Here is a 17,323-nt window from a genome sequence, read left to right as displayed (position 1 = left end):
CTGGGTGCTGACATTCCTGTGCATCCTTTTTTTTTAAAGAGGCTCTTTGGATCTCTCAAAAAGGAGCTCCAGTTAAGGGACACCCCACAGGGAGTGTGTCCACATCGTTGTAGTCTGAAACCAGGGGTGAGGACAGGCAGGCCATAGAGGTTTATGTTGAATGATACTCAATATAATAATTGATTCATTATTAAAAAAAAAAAAAAAGGCAGTAGTTTGCTCTTGATGATGCCCACAAATACTGTTTAACCAGCATTTGTTGCATACACAAAACTGATTTGGAACATTTGGAATCAGGGAAGTGAGAAGTTGTTTTGCACCAAGAAGTTCAGAAAGCATCTGGTGCTTTTGGGGGTGGTGGAGCTGAGGATTTAATTTTTTCCCCCCTCCCAACTTTCAAGAGAATAGAGTGGTTTATTTTTTTTTTTGCACTGAGGCTTTTTTGATCTTAAAGCTCATTTCATCCATTACTTCTGGTACATAAATTGATTGTAGATGATAAAAGCAAAGTAACACTTTCTAAAACAAAACCCAGCAGTCAAGTCTGTGACAATTTGAAGATCTGGATATAAGCTGTGGGCTGTGGAGTTGAAACTCAGCATGGTGAGGGAGTCTGTTTTTATTTTAGGTTGTCTGCAAATTCTGTCTACAGTTCTACAGCCATTATGGTCTTATTTTTAAAGTTTGTCTTGAGCTTTAAATGGGAGCAGAAGTTGAAGAGCAAAAAACTGTGAACCAGGAAGGTTTGTGGTCATGTTCCTTTTTTTTTTAGCAACATATTTCCATGATGTTGTGTATCTAGATTAAAGTGTAATCTTAAATTTAGAATTTGTGGAGTTGTAGTGCTTGCTTTTTATAAAAATACAAGATTCCAGTCTCAATTTAAAGCTATGTTGTCTGAAAATGGAAAGATACAATTGTATAAGTTTTGTATTTGGTTATGTGCATCAGATTTAGCTGTACACAAAAGAGGGGGGGTGAATCTGCACAGAAAATAATGAAGTTAAGCAGGATAAGCTGAAGTGGGTGATGACCTATTTTATCTGAGTTTGACAATTAGGTTATTTCCTCTAATTTCCAATGTTTTCCTTATGGTGCAATACAGAGCAGAGCCCCAGCAGGGATGGGGACAAAGGGCACCCCTGGCAGTGCTGCAGCTGGGACTGTGGTGGGGCTGTGCCAGGGCTGTGTGCAGAGGTGCCCTCCCGCTCAGTCCTGGCTCTGCTCATGCCAGCAGCAGCACATGTAGAGGCAGAGGAGCAGACAAGCACCCTCAGGCAGCAAGGAGGGATGGAGCGGGCCCCTGGCCCTGTGCCAGCAGAGCTGTGCTGTGTGATACTGAAAGGAAGGAATCTGACAGCACCACATGACAAAGTGGCCACAGTGCTGCAGTGCTTTACCTTCAGCTGAGCCAAACAGATCAGGACATAAGAAACATTCTCTGTGCCAAGAGGCACGTCCTGTTCCTTGAACAAAGTTTGTCACAGCCAACAGATTCAGGAGATCTGGAGCTTGTGATGTGACCTGGTGAAGTTGGTGGGGATAATTCTGCCAGAGAATGGTCTTTGCTGAGTGTTTCAGACCTGCCAGTGTCAGGGTGAGCTCTCTGGTGTTATTGCTTCAGGCTTATTAGAGGGTGCTTTTACACTGAGTTGAAGCAATTGGGTACTTTGGATCACAGCTCCCCTCAGGCTTCAGCAGCTGGCAGAGGTGGCACTGAGGTTGTCACTGCTCTCATAGAGTTGAGGGCAGTTGTAGCTGTGGACTGGATCCTGGCTGCTTGCACACATAATTGAAAAAAACACATCGCAAACCCCACCATGTTGTAAGGAAATCTCTGTAGCAGCAGAAGACTCCAGACTCAGTAGAAATAGAGAACTTGAATAAGAACTCTCTTATCTGTCAGTGTGACCAGGAAGAGCTGGAGTAGTCCCTGCAGATATAGGAGAAAGTCTTCCATATTGTGCCTGGAAGGCTGTAAAAATATCCCCAAATTCAGTCTATTACAGATGCATGTATGTCAGATGACACTGGGAGGCTGAATTTTTAGATGCCATAAATGCCTGCTGTGGAGAGGCTCTTGTGAGTCAGGGAGCTCATGGGGATGTCACTTCTGACTCGTGCTCTGAGCAGTGCAGAAAATGTTTACAGCAAAGGTGTGTTCAGAAGTTGTTCTGCAGCACTGACCATAATCACTCATCTTTGGTATCCTTTGAGAACTGCCATAAAAGCCCCGCCACTTCAGTATTCATCCAAAACCCCACCACCCAATAGCAAAAAAGCCAGAAAACAAACCTTACAAATTAAAGAAGCTTGTTTAAGAATAGCTAATAAAATCAGAAGGGTAAATTCTTTGAGATGGTAGAGAGACTGTTTAAGAAGACATTTTATTGGAGGATCAGACAGCTGATCAAAACAACTGACAAAAGTACATAGGGTTGAGAGGCAATAGGGATACACACCCCAAGTTTAAATTTTATTCAATGAGAAAATTTGAAAGAACAAACTTTTAAGCTTAAAAAAACCAATAAGGTTGACAAAATTAGTTGAGGGACATGTGGCTAAAGGTCTGAAATTTTAAAGAAATATTTTTTCTTCCCAGCACATCAGGGATGGGAAGCAAGCTGGAGTCTCAGGAGAGCTTCTTATGAAGAGCTCTGAAACAGGAATGTTTGGAGGCTCACAAATGCCACTCTTCTGCTTTTAAAGGATTATCATTCTGAAGTAAAAGAATTAATACAGCAACCATGTTGTTTGACAACAACAAAAAAATTACAGACCATGCAAATTAACAGAAACAGAAGACACAAAATGGGAATGTGCATAAGCATTGCAGTAAGGAATAGCAGATTTTGTGAAGGTTGGATTTGCCTTACTGTCCTGCTGGATAGGTGCATAATGGTTTTTATGAGGGTGGAATAAACAATCCAGACTTTATACAAATTGGCCTCTGAGCTGCCACTTAGAGTGCAGGGTCAAGCTGTGTCCCACTTGATGGAAAAGTGAGTTCAGTTCTCATCTGCAGTCAGAACATAAATGGAATAATAGAGATCAGGAGGGGGAGGAATAGAAACCAAAGCAGAGAACGTTGTTATGCTGTTATCTGTAATAATCACCTTGGGCTTGTGCTATGTGATGTTGGTGGCTCTGGTTATTCCCTGCTTCTCAAAGAAGTCACAGAACTGGAAGTGTAGCAGGAGCTGAGGTGGAGATGAGCTTCCATGAGAGCAGCTGAGCAGACTCTGATTAACCAGCCTTGAGAAGAGACCTTTGGGGAGGGGTGTCAATCAGGACTTCAAAATCCTTGAGAAAGTAGTCAGGGAAATCCTTTTCCTCTCTCTTCGAATTTTAAAATAAAAAATAGCTTGGGCAGGAATTGAATGGGGGAGCTGTGGGATGTTGCCTTTTCAAAGAACCTACAAAGGTTCAGAAAGTGAGATTGTGTAAAATATATGCTGAACAATGAAAAAGTGTTCTTGGAAAGTACAACTGAGTGCTCTGTCCTCTGCATCCACTGTCAGCTGTTTTTGGAGAGAGTACATCAGGCTGGACAGACATCTGTCCTCATGTACTATATCTGCACTTAGATGATTTTTACTGTCTTGTTAATCGCCTATATAAATAGTTTTTTTGATATATGAGTAAAAATACCTCACAACTACAAAATTGGAAATTAAACTACTGATTTTTTTTTCAGTGCTTTTCCTACCAATTAAGTAGCTGTAGTTGTACATTGGAAAGCTGTCAGTTACTAGAGGAGATTGATGTTTTATCTTGGATTCAATAAAATACATAAATAATAGAAAATCTTTAGTAATTTTGTCATTCTTCAGTAATTTTTTGTGTGGATTGGGTTTATTTTAGTGCTGTATTTCTGCTGCAGGGAATCTTGTGCTGTGACCATTCTTTTGCTTGACTGATATTTTGTTTGGTTTTTTTGAAGGTACATGGGAATAGGACTTTCTGCTCAAGGAGTCAACATGAACAGGCTTCCTGGTAAGTCACTGTTAAGGTTTGTTTTACAATCTGTGTTAAATGTTCATTTGAAATAAAGATTTTTCTTTACATATATGTATTAGTGAATGTGTGTTTCTATTAATAGAATTGCATTACTATAATTGTCTTATATCTGGAAGCTTCAATATTGAGTGTTATCTTAAATTGAGTTACTGGTGTTGTCAATGCAGCCATGATGATTTCAGCAGATAATAGAGATTAAAGCTAAACTAATAGGTAATGGGCAAGATGATGAGCTTTCAGACAGGCAAACTATTCTTTGTGTCTGAAAAGTAAGTAAGACAACAATTTTGCATTTAATCTGTATACTCCACTTGACAAATTTACATGAAAGAATCTGAAAATGACAGGGTAATTGGGCTGTTGTCTTGTCTCTATTCTTTCCTTCTTCCCACTGAAAGACTACAAAAATCTGATAGAGTGATATTTCCAGTTAAGATTGTTGCTTCTTTTGTTTGAAATGTGTATTTTTTGGTTTGCTGCTAAGTTGGTCAAGTGGCTTCTTTTTAGAAATAAATAATTGGTAATCCTTCTTTGACAATATCCAATTTATTGAGCAAAATAACAATTTCTAGATATATATTGATGTAGTGACTTCTATGCCAGAAATCCTTACAACTGGGCTTGAAATTGGAAGTTTGTATTTGGTAGAAAGTAAATGTTCTTCAGATGCCAAAGTGAATGACAGCTGGTCAGTGGTGGGGACTTTTTTGGCTTTGGGTGTTACTTCTGGTGAAGATGTTTTAAAGGTGAAATCTGTGCTCAGCATTTATGGATCTTGGTGTCTGGAAAGGAGCATGTTTTGTGAATGTCCTAACAAAAGAAAGATCTGTCTTGGGGAGAATGCTTTGAGTGACACCTGTGCTTCAAAGAATTTGGATCTTCAATTTATATTTGTTAGTAATTGTTATGACAGCTGCACCAGTCAGTCCTTCTCTCTCTGCCCTTTCTTTGCCCCCACTCCTGATCCAGGTGGGTTCTGTGCCATGTCCAAGGCAAAGCAGGAATTGAGTCCCATCATCTCCTTCCAGGATTGAAGTTCTTGGACAAGGGGTGGTTTGGTGGTTAATGGAGCCTGTTCTGTTCATGGCTCTATGGTTTGTGTGATGGAAAGATGGGGGGAATGTTTTGTAGGCTTGGCCTTGAAGATGGTTGGTTGGATTGTGCTTTATTTAGGATTCCCCTGGGGTTATAGCATGGGTACATCCAGGGTTCAGTGCTAACCAAGATGGTGTGTGCTGAATGTCTCAGGTGTGCTGTCCTGAAATTCAACAGCCAGTGTAATTTCTTCTCTTTTTTTTTTCGTTGTAATTTCTTCTCTTTTTTTTTTTTTTTTTCTTCCCCCTTTGGTGACTAAAAATTACCCAAACCACTTCTGATAAATGGCTTTAAAGCCCAGGAGTTATATGAGCAGCATTTGTGGCCAGTTTGAGTCAAAGTGCCTGTACACCACTGTCATTTCTACAGTGCATGTGATGAACGTGGAACTCTTTTCTCTCAGTGAAATAAAGCATAAAGTGAACTTGAGACTTGAGATTGTACAATTCGTTGCTAAATAAGCACTAATTTGATCCTCTGAACCTGTTGTTTGTTTGATCACATGCAGATTATGCTGCCAAGAGTCATTCTGTGGTCATAGTTAGGTCTCTCTCCCATCTGTATAAGATTAACTGCATGGCTCTGTATTACAGCTCAGTAATTATCTTCCTGGCTTTTGGACAGTGAGTGTGATTTTTTTAAATGTATATATTTTTTTTTTAGTATATTGTTCAAGTAACTGTAGTGAGAAACATTTCCAGGCTTAACTGTTATCAGGTCCTTCACAGCACAGAGTAAGTGAGAGCTCACAAAGAAGTGACAGACTTCAGAGTCTTGACTTGGCTTTGTGTCAGAGTGTAATTTTAACTTTTTGTGACCTGAAACCCTGCCAGGTTTCTTTCCTTAGACCCTTTCTAAGTCACTTCTGCTTTAACAGATCGATTTTCACTCAGTGTGCTGCCAGGGAAGTGTGTAACCACTACAAGTGGTGCTTGGGAGCCCAGAGCCTGGTACAGGAGCCAAAGCTGGTCCCTTTCTTGTTCCCAGTTTCACTGGGGATCCTTGGTGGCACCCTGGGAGTCCTAATTCAAAGCACAATCTTGCTGCTGGGTTCTGTCTCAAACTCCTGTTGCCTCCACGAGGACAAACACTTTGGCCATATCCAGTTCCAAGTCAGGGCATTTGTGTTTTATTGCCAGATTTATTTTGGCTTAAACCCAGCTGGGTGCTGGGGGGGTAGTGCTGAGCTTTGTCTGGAGATTACAAATGTGATTGGAGCCACATGAGCTGAGTTCCCTTAACTACCCCTGTCTGCATTGAGAATAGAGATTGCTTTTAATTGGAGAGTTCCCTGTCCATGTTCTACTCAGGGTTTCTTTGTGCTGTGCTTTGAAATTCAGTCAGCAGGTCTGAAATAATTGTGGGATTATTATTAGCTACCAACTTTTGTGACCCTGACATATCTTGATTTAAAAAAAAAAATAAAGGCATTTAGAACATTTACTAACAAGCATTCTGCTTTAGAGCAGTGGCTTTTAGTGAAATGTCTGCTCACTTCTTCCCCACATTCAGTTTTTTTCACGTGTGCTCAGCATTTTGGTATTTGAGGATGAAATTACATGTTGCAGCTGAACTGATCTAACTCCATGTCATCAAAGGAGAGAAACCTGACCCTTCCCTCCTCTCCACCCCATCTGCACAGCCACTCTTCTGCCCTGGTGCAAGCCTTTGGCTCTGGCACTTGTCACCTTGGCCAGGCCAGCTTCCAGGCCAGGCAGGAACCTGGTGGGCTGGTTCCTTCAGGAACCATGGAGACATGCTCTTACTTGTGCATCCTGCATGTAACAGATCAGTCCTTTTTAATTTTGTTATTATTATTATTTAGGCCTCAGTGCAGTAAGTTTTCCTGAGCCCTGCTGAAAATGTGTTGGTGGTTTGCTGCAGGTTTCACCAAACCTCCATAAAATGAGAGGATGATAAGTGTCCTGTCCTTAACATGGGTGAGATTGCACACTGGGAATGAGTCTCCCCTGCATGTGATGTTCTGCATTAGTTCAAGTTTTTATGCTGTTGAGAAATAACATTTCATTTGTTTGAGCTCTTTGGGACATAGAGCCAGGCAGAGAGGGAAGGGGGGATGAATCTCTAAGGTAGCAGCAAGTTCTTGATTCAGCCTGAGATGTTGTGAAACCACACTCTTAGGCATACCCTGCTTCAGTTTCTCAAACAGCACAGATAGGAGCTGACCAATCACTTTGAGAGACTTTAAACACCCTCTGGTTAATGAATGACCTGCCCTGCTGTGCAGCATTGTGCGAGCTGCAGGGAGTGCCAGCTTTCACTCACCATTCTCTGGTTTTCTGAAACGTTGGTAATTTTTTCAGCTTGCTTTTTAAACAAAAAGATGCTGCTTAGTTTATTCACTATCTGTCTGTTCCAAACTCTTTGTTAAAAGAACAAGGTTTCAAACTCAATAATATTTTATAGACTTGAATTAGTGTGCAGCCAGATAAATCAGGAGAATTTGGTGTACAGAAACCTTCTCCCTATTAGGGTTTGGCTTCTGGGTCTGTAGTGCTGTGAGCCAGGTCACCAAAACCAGAAACATTTTGTCCAGGTGTCCTGAGTCTGTTGTTCAGCCAAAGGTCCTTGAGAGCAACCCATTTATCTGGACATAAAATAGAAACGAACCCTGGGAATTAAGAATTCCCCCTCTCTGTGAAAGCCATCCTTCATCCTCCATAAACCAGTGTGTGGACTGGACTTTCCATTTTAGCTTTGTTTGGAGATCCTTTCCTTTGAATTTTCTTGCTGATAGGTTTCTGTTGACATTTGTAGGTAGGACTTTATTTCTTCTCAGCTTATCTTACAAGCTGTCAGAGGAGATGCAAGCAGGGGGAGCAAGACAGTTGAGGACTCTGTCCTTCTGTTCCTTTCTTTGAGAGGAAAAAGTTCCTTTTTTCTTCCTTAGGGATGTTTCCAGGAGTTTTCATTTTGGTGTGCTCCCCTCTGGGAGCAGCCAGAGAGGGGAGGCTGGGTAGGTGTTGTATCATAAAATAATAGGATGTCCCACACTAGAAGGGATTCACAAGGATCACTGAGTCCAACTCCTGGTCCTGCACAAGTAAAATTCTCATGGGAGGATATTTTTCCCATCAGAGTTGGGGATGGGTTTCTGCAGAGGTTCTGTATTTAGATTTTCAAACCTCAATTCCACAAGGATCTGGCAGCCTCATGTAACTCTTAAGTTAATCCTGCTACAAGTGGGAAGTTCTGCTAAAATCTTCCAGATTTTCCTTCTAGCCAGTTTTGGTCTGGTGTTGGTGTGGGGTTTTTTGTTCTTGAGGTTTGTTTGTTTGGTGATTTTGTTTTGTTTTGTTTCTTTTGTTTTCTGTGAATGCTATGGTATCTTTCTACTTCGAATGTGTTTAAGGAAGTTTTCAGTTTGTGCTTTGGCTTGTCCCTTTCTGTGACTGACAAACAAAGGACCTGTGCTAAAGGACTCAGTGCCAGTGCTAAATGCAGTAATTATAGAAGCTGAGACCTCACCAAATCATCTGATCTGAAGTGAGTTCAATTAGCATTAGTCCTGCCTGACAGGTGTGTGTCTAAACCAGTCTTTCATTATTTTTCTGGCAACTTCTTCCAACACTGTCCTTGTGTTGGAAACTTTTCCTGATGACAAAGCTGAATATCCCATGTAGTCTGAATCTGTTCTTGGATCACGTGGAGGTGGAAAATAATTCATTTCTTTCCTTTTTGTAGCTCTATACATGAAAACCTCTATCAGTGCTTTGTGATCGTCTCTCCAAATCATACACTCCTGGCTCTATACCCTTCCCTGTTTGTTAGGTTTTCTTGATTTATGACAACTTTTGTAGATTTTCTCTGAAATTTAATCACTGGATGTATCACAAGCACCAGTATCTTACTTTTTATAGTAAAAGAGAACATTAAAATTCAGAGCAAGTTCAGGAAATGGCTCTTATCCCGTCTTGCAAACAAGGGCAAAGGAAAATCCTTGCCAAGCTTTCACAATTCTTATGGCTTCAGCAGAAACAGGAGGGGAAGAAGCTACATGGTTACCTGGGGAAAAAAGGCTTTTGTTTTCTAGAGCAATCAGCAAAAGCCCTGAAGTATGGGGGTAAATACACGAGCAGTATGTGGCACACAAACAGTGAATCAGTCTGCTCTCTTGGCTGCATCAGCAACTTGGACACACTGCTTGATTTTCTGTCCTTAGAAGTAATTTCTGTTAAGTTTATTTATTTATGCAGCTGATGAAGCTCTGGCTTTTGGTACCTTATGGTGTTTGTCCTGCTGCAGAGCTCTTTCAGAGCTATCCTTAAGAACAGTTGTCCAAAAAGGCATGTGGGATTTCCAGAGGGTGTCACAGCAAAGCCTTGGACAGGTGCTGGTTCCACATCCAGCTGGCTGTGCCAGTTCCTGTCCACAAAATTGTTTGTGCCTCTGGTACCCTCTAATTTATCCTATCAAACCAGTTTGTGGGGCTGCATGTGGAATGGGTCACCTAATTGGGTTAATAAGAATGGGTGGGGGGCCCTGCTTCATTCTGGGCTTGTTATTAACTTGGCTCTGTGCACTTGCCTGGCTCATCACAGGTAATGCAGGGTGAAACAGCTCCTTTGGGAAACTTTATTCTCCTGAGTCACGTGGTTAACAGTGGTCAGAGGTTGTTTTTGATAGAGATATGTGTTGAAAACCTCAATTAAATTTCCCCCCAATTAACAGTTTTCCTAATTTTTTTCAGTCTTTCCAGGCATAGTGGGCTGAAGCTAACTTGGCTGGCTTGTCTCCCTGATTTTTTATTTAGGCTGAGAACTCCTGAAACTTCACTTGGGTAGCCTTTTGCTGACTTAACTGCTTTTTACCTGAAAGCATAATTTGTGCCTCCTAAGAGGTCATAAGTGTGTTTAGAAATGGCAAATTTCAGCACTGCACAGTGGAAGAAAAGAGAGCAAAGTGAGTCAGTGTGATGGGTCAGCTCTGGAATTATTGAATCCATTTGTGCAGAATGGATTTTTAAAAAAATTCCTCAGCACACAAGAGCTCATGTGGGTGGGTGAAGATGATTGTGGTGCATGGAACAGTGGTGGATAAAAACATACACTGCCAAGAAAAGATACATGTTACAGCAGATTGGAGATTTCTGGCCTTTGAAAGTCAGAGCCTTTTTGATTTACCTACATGAGTCCCTTATTTTTGGAGAAGGGATTTATTTATGTAAGTGAATCTCCTGGCTGTCACCACTGCCTGTAGTTTTATTTACATCTTTGGTTGTTGCTACCCCTGTTTCTTCTAAACTAAACTGCAAGATGCACTCCAGAATCACAATTAATGCACTCCAGCCACTAATAAGAGTTCAGTCCAAAACACAAAGCTAAGCAATAAAGCCTACACAGCCCCATTTGAAAATAAAAATTAAAAAATCTCATATGGGAGGAAGTGTCCTGAGACTGGTTTAAGCTGGTTGTTTCTTCCTTGAATCTGCTTTTACTGTACTGCACCATCTGCTATTTTCAAAATAGCTTTTTTTAATTTTTTTAAATTTAAGTCAAAATTAAGGTCATGCTAAAGAAATTAATAAGAAATTTGGGCTTCTTGTAATAAAACAAAAGGATTTCCTTTGAACTTAAGCTTTCACATATTTTTAGTGTTAAGATTTTTTTTTTTCCCCATATGGAATCAATCTTGTGTTCAGTGTATGTAAAATGCCATCATAGGAAAGTAATCTGAGGAGCACTTAATTTTTGTTTATCCTGGGTATACACAACTCATTAAATTTTCTTTCTTCATCTTCACTCTAAATTCTGTGTGTACATGTATTCTATGTGTATTTTAATGGCTGCCCTGCTGTGTCATATGTTGAAGAATCTGAGTTCCTCTGGGATTCCTTAACTCACTCTCATCTTTCCTCTTCCTGCTTCTACTCTCTGCAGATCAGCTGAACACCTTTGAAAATTAAAATTTAAAACCACTAAAATTTTTAAAATTTGAAATTTTAGAATTCTTAAAATTATATGATCTTTATTTTTAAAAAATGAATTCTTTGTGTCTTTGGGGATCTTTGTCGTTCATGGTTGATTTGTCCTCTGCCCATCACCTTCAGCTCAGTTCCACTGAACTGCTGGGTTGTCTTCTCATGCCACGGCAACTTTCTCTGTTTTCAATAATCTTTTGAGTTTATGTGCTGAGTTCACCTGAACTCCTCAGTTGTCTTCTCATCCCATGTGAGCTTTCTCTTTTTTTCAATCATTTTTTCAGTTTATGAGCTGAATTCACCTGAACTTGTATGAAAATTCCAGCTTAAATACTGAAGCAGATTTGTTGTGTGCCCTGTGCATTCACTCACATCCCATCTTTGTCCCTTAGAAGAACTGGAGGTTCTTTCTTTCCCATTCTTCAGTTTTTCAGGGCTCATTAAAGGGCTCTCTGACCAAAGCTGCCTCCTCACAGCTGCTGTGTTTGGGGTGTTGCCCTGCAGAGCTTATCATGGTCCCAGCTTGGTGGGGTGGGTGTGTTTTGGAGATGAGCCTGGTGCTCAGGGCTGATAGGGCTGAGCTGCTGTGGCAGGGGGTGGGACAGATGTGGCATCTCCACGTGCTGAGGGTGACACCGCAGGGATCAGGTCCCCAGATGAGGTCAGACCTGGTGCTATCAGCTGTGTTCAGAGCTGGAGAGTAGCTAAACCAGCTCCTGAGCCACAGAATTGGGATGAATTACCTTCTGAATTAAGGTTAACTTTAATGCCATGTTTTATTTATGGATATGTATATGAAAGCTAGGACTGTATACAGTAAAAGTTCCTGCCTTTTTCCCTTTCTGACTGACTTCAGGTCATGTGTTTGCTCATATTGATTGTAATGATTGTCCTGCCTGCAGCCAGAAAAACTGCTGCCCATTTGGTTGGGTTTATAGTGAAGTGTTGGGTTTCTTTCCTCTCTTTTATTTTTTCCTTTGGTCTCTTCAGTTAGACTGGCTTTGGGCACCCAGCCTTCAGGTTTGACTGGAGGAGCAGACTGAGGCTCCAGCTGAGCTCTCAGAGCTGTGCCTCACCCAGAAGTAGTTTGGAAAGTGCTTTGCCATTAAAGTTGAACAAAACCATCCATCAGTATTTCAAGGCAGTAATCCTGGCCTTGGAAAATAACCAAAGAAAGTGTTTCCACTGGCCATTAAGAGATCAGGCATCAGTGTGGGTATGTGATTCTTAGTGCTGGCCTGCACTTTTCCATGCCCTGATTTCTGTGCTGTGTCTCTTTCAGAGCTGGGCTGGCCTCTTCAGAGGTTCTGTGCTCTGTCCTCCTGCACCACGTTCCCAGAGATGTGTGGTATGGCTGTGCTGGAGCCTTTGCAAGGGTTCTCTGTCCTCCAGCTGGCTGTGCTGGTTGTGTACCATGGGGAAAGCATCCAAAGCAGGGCAGAGATGGCATTGCACATTGGGGTTTGGGGTTTGGCCTTCACCTGTGCCACAGGTTGCATCTCCAGCTGTAGCACAGATTATGGAAAATCCAGGTATTTTAGTGACAGCTAAGAGTTGATTGGCACTTTAGAGACAGCAGTTTAGCTGTCAACACAAGTTGTAATCACAGAACTGCTTGTTTTTCAGATTAAAACAAATTCTTTAATGTGGCTGTACCTATTATTTTGGATAAAAGGTGGCATCAACACAGAACTCAGTTTCAGTACAATTCAAATTGCTGGGTAGCAGCTGTTTCCGCTGATGGATAAATATCATTCTCTTCAGAAAACCCTGTTGCTTCACCTTGATTAATATGGAAAGTATTTAAGAAACCTCAGTTTAGAATCTAGAAGTCTTTGTTGCAACCTCTTTATATCAGGAGGTGTGTTTCTTCTGGAAGACTTCTCTCTCCATAAGGTCTTGTGTTTAGATAAGTGGATTTTTGTTTGTAATTTTCTTAGCTCGTTAAATACCATTTTAGGGATTGTTTTTGCTAGTAGCTGGACATGAACCCCCTGCATTCTGCAGTGATCTCCAACATTTCTTTTGGCTGAGTCACTAAACTGTCGTGCCTTGATGTGTCTGTAGAATGACTCTTGTCCATTACCTTGCAAGACTTTGCTGGAAGTGTCTTAATATTTTATAAAGGTGTTCTTGCCCCGCAGCTGAAGGTTGAAAAGTTGGCCCATAAATGAACATGTGAATGAATTATTTAGTATGATGAGATTTGAAGCTGTATATGTAATAAGCTTTTGATTGTTGTTCCTTACCCCTTCCACTAAATAGATAAATGGGAATGCTCCTCATCTGACTCTTTCCCCATCCCTGTCCTGCATTATTGTGTACCCTGCCCTGTGTCCCACTCTCTCCTCTGTGCTGTGCCAGGGAATATGGTGGATACAATAGAACAGTGGTGACCTGATCATGCTGGAGAGCTTTTCCTTTGTTTGCAGAAACAGCCTGATCTGTGGCTGTGGTCTTCACAGGGCTGTAAATGGCTCCAAGCACATCTTGACCTCTCTGGTGTAGGGAAACCCAAACCATGTTCTGACTCTGGCAGAGGTTGGAGCCATCAAGATTGTAAGTTAGGAGGACTTGCCATCTTTATTCATTCAAGGAAGTATGATTTTTATCTTGATTACTGTATTCTGTGGTGTGGTGCATGCTAAGTAATAGTGAAATGGACTCCTTACAAATTTCTGGGGCTGGTGGAACAGACCTTTCCTGTTGAAAAGGTATTGCCTGTGTCGCAGTTGTCCAGAGCTTTCTGATTTTGTTTTTTTCTTTATGAGTCAGTGGGTAGTGCCACTTTATATAATGGTGTAGTTGTGGTTTGATGCTTTTTTGAAGGCTAGTTAACATGCAGTGAGTGGTTGTTAATGGTAGGACTTGCTGATCTGGTCTAAAAATCACTGTGCCAGATCAATATTGTGAAAAATTGAATTCTACAGTGCTGCTCTGCTTGTTGTCTCCATGGTAGATCAGGCAATGCTTGTTAGCACCCACATTCTGCTCAATCTCTCAGACTCTTGAGTCATACTGATTTTTGGGTCACTGTGTCCTTTTCCTCCTGCTCACTGTTAATATGAGAGAGATGTTGTGATTCCTTTTTTTTCTTTTTTTCCTCTCCTTTGGATTCTTGCCACACAAGTCTTGCTGTGAGGATTTGGACTGAATTTTGTCTCTTTTGCAGTTGCAAGTACTTTATTAAAAAATATGGACTAGCTTCTGAGCAAAAGCTGCAGCCAGGCCTGCCAAGAGTCCTGCACTCTGTGATGAGCATCATCTGCTGTGTGTGCAGGGGCCAGGCTGGCTCTGCTTGCTCTGCTGGGACCTGGGGTGAGGGGGAGGCCGTGAGCAGCAGTGCCTGCCTGGGGTGTGTGTAATGCTGTGCAGCTCCATGGCCCTGTGCAGAATTCAGTGGGATACTGCAAGGGTTATGGACCTGAACCCACCCAGCCCCTGCTTAGGGAAGTTTGTGCTCCATGGGGTAAAGTGGTTTTGTTCTCTGTACAAGCATTGGTTCTCTAATGCAAAGTTTGGTCTTCATTCAGTCATTTTGCCACCTTGTAGAAGAAATAGAAGCTGGTTGGGGATGTTTCTAGCTAGGGCTTCTTCGTATCCCTGGGTAAGTGAGTTTTAGGGTCTTTTTTTTCTTTTTTTTTTTTTTCTTTACTCTTGACATGTTCTGGGCAGATGTCCAGGCCCTTGAAGCTGTGCCAGGCAGATGCTGTGATGTGTTGAGCATGCTGTTCCCTGCTCCTATTCCTGTCCTGCAGTTGGTGTTGTGACTGTACCTAGACAGTTGTCCATGCCAGGCTGTGCCTCCCCTGTGCCCACATCCCCAGTGCTGTAACAGAGGTTGCTGTGGCCACTGAGCAGCTGTTTTTGTAGGCTCAGTATGGGAACAGAAGGATGTGTTGCAGCACTAATAGTTGATTTGATTCTAAAGCATGATTGAATAAAGGAAAGCAAAGCAACCCCCTTGCTCTCACCAGAACATGTGATGTGTGTGCAGCTTCATAGGGCTTGGCATAAATGCTGTAAAACTGAGTGACAGCTGAGATGCTCCAGCATCTCAAATACTTCTTGAGGCAGCATATTTCTCATGGCCAGGCATTTACAGACTTCTCAAGCCCAGGCATTTGGTTTCTGAGGCTGTAGGAGCACCAGAGCTTGTTGAGCCTTCCTTTTGCTGGGGGTAAAGGCCTGTGTTCACTGATGTGGACTGATGTACACCAGAGGTACATCCACTTGCAGAGCCAATCCACTGGAAGATGGAGTCATCAACAGAGGGTGGTTCTGCTTCTCCTGTGGTTCTGTCTCCTGTCTCATATTTATGGTTGTCCTGTCTCTGCCTGGGACTGCTCAGCCCAGGATGGTGTAGAACCAACATCCAATTTCTCTGTGCACCAGATTCCATCTGTTCAGCCTCTGTTGAATGTACCTTCCCCTCCCCTGACCTTGTGCTCTGCTGCTGCCGAAGACCCATAGCTGCCTGAGCAATAGCAGCCTGCTCAGCACAATGCATGGAGCTGGGCAGGCACCTCCTGCCTCCAGCTGCAACGTGGTCCAGCAGCAGCTCTGGGCTCTGCTGCTGCCTCCACCCTCCACATCCCATTCCCCAAGCACTGGACAAGCAAAGTTTATACATCTGTTTCTGCTGGACTTTGGATTCAATAAATCTTATAAAATAATTTTGTTTGGTTTATTTCAGTGTGTTGACACAAGTTCTTGTCCCTTTGCAGCTAGTGTTTGCACACCACTTGCCCTGGCATGGGCAGCTGTGGGAAGCTAGGATTGCTGGCCAGGGGAGTGGGAAGAGGAATGCCACAGGCAAAATACTGGACAAAAATAGAGAAGGGAGAAAAATGAAAAGTGTTCCAAAATATGAAAGAGAGAAACTTTGGAAAGATTGTAGAGTGGTCACTGGGGTCTGTCCCGAAGAGTAAGTCTCAAACTCTCCCATTACTCCTGATATAACAGACACAAACCCTATTTACAAATCTTCAGATTCTTTCTGAGGAACTTCCATCTGCCCTTCATATGCCCAAACATACTCCACCATTCCTTCCAGCTTCAGATGCCCCAGGTATCCCTGACTGCAGGGAGGTCAGCACTGAATGTGTGGTCAGCAAGGCCCTGCCCTTTGCAGCAGCTTCTGCACCCATGATGTTGAATGCTAGAATGTGTTTCTCCTTTGGAATGTTCATGGGCAGGGAATGGTCCATGTGTCAGTGACAGTTCATCTCTCTGCCAACATCTTCAGCCCAGCAAGTGCAGAGCAGGAAGAGTCTGACGTGTCTGGCTGTAACTCACTGGAAAAGTGTATTTTCCATGATCACTGGGCCTTATGTGTCAGTCTTTGGCATGTCCTCAGAGGGGATCTCAGTACAGATCCCTCTGGGTGTTGGCTTCCCTGTTCCCTTGTGCCCAGTGGCAAGTTTGACATGTTTGAACCTTGATGCACTCAGGGCTGTCATCACTTGGCTTTCTCCTCCACCCTGTGTGAACAAAGCATCAGGCCAGAAGGGCGTGGTGAAAATACTGCCCTTGGTAACTTGAATCAGGGCATCATCCATCCATCCATCCATCCATCCATCCATCCATCCATCCATCCATCCATCCATCCATCCATCCATCCATCCTCCAGCTGATGCTCCACACTTTGAAGGCTGAGCAGCTTGTCCAGGTCCTGCTTTACCAGAGTGTGTGATGCAGCCATGATCCAGTTCTGCCCAGAGCCTACCAGCAGTTCTGTGTTCATTGCTGGGGCTCTTGAGGCAGAGAAATAACCTGAATCACCAGGTTATTTCTGTGATGCTGAGGTGTAAATGGTCACCCAGCTCGACAGAGCCACTTCCCACTTGCTGCATTCTGAGGCAGAGTCTGATCTCAGGATCTGCCCAAAGAGTCAAGAGCAAAGCAAGGCTGACATTGAGTGGGAAAGGTGGGATTGAGCAGGGACAGATGTAGGACAGTAAGGGATAGTAGTAGCATGCTACATCTAACTCTAGTGCTTGCTTAAGGGTGAGTGTTTATCAGTTTTTCCTGTAACTGTGTCCTGAAGTAACTCAAGTCCTTTCTGCCACGTGTCTGGCATTGCATAATTCTGACCTGTTTATCAAGCAGCAGCAATGGAACTTGCTGTTCAATTTTTTCCCCTATGTGTTGGGATCAAGGTAGTCTGCCAAGAAGGTCAGCATATCAACTTTTTCTTGTTAGCAGGCCAAGCAGAGCTTCAGTTTGGTGTTGAACATACAAAAATGTCCTCCCAAGCCCTAGTCA

General features: G+C 42.6%; 1 protein-coding gene across 4 annotated transcripts in view; it reads left to right on the top strand.

The window, feature by feature from the left end:
* The window catches only part of RANBP10 (RAN binding protein 10), a 63,460-nt gene that overhangs the window by 12,272 nt on the left and 33,865 nt on the right, over positions 1-17,323 (top strand). For all 4 annotated transcript variants that reach the window (XM_059481266.1, XM_059481265.1, XM_059481268.1 and 1 more), the window contains one exon: positions 3,944-3,996. In XM_059481266.1, coding sequence (XP_059337249.1) covers positions 3,944-3,996 — 53 coding nt within the window. The remainder of the gene's footprint in view (positions 1-3,943; positions 3,997-17,323) is intronic.

This window comes from Ammospiza nelsoni, chromosome 13 (assembly GCF_027579445.1).
Source record: "Ammospiza nelsoni isolate bAmmNel1 chromosome 13, bAmmNel1.pri, whole genome shotgun sequence".
NCBI lineage: Eukaryota > Metazoa > Chordata > Aves > Passeriformes > Passerellidae > Ammospiza > Ammospiza nelsoni.
This window is presented reverse-complemented; position numbering and strand designations above follow the sequence as displayed.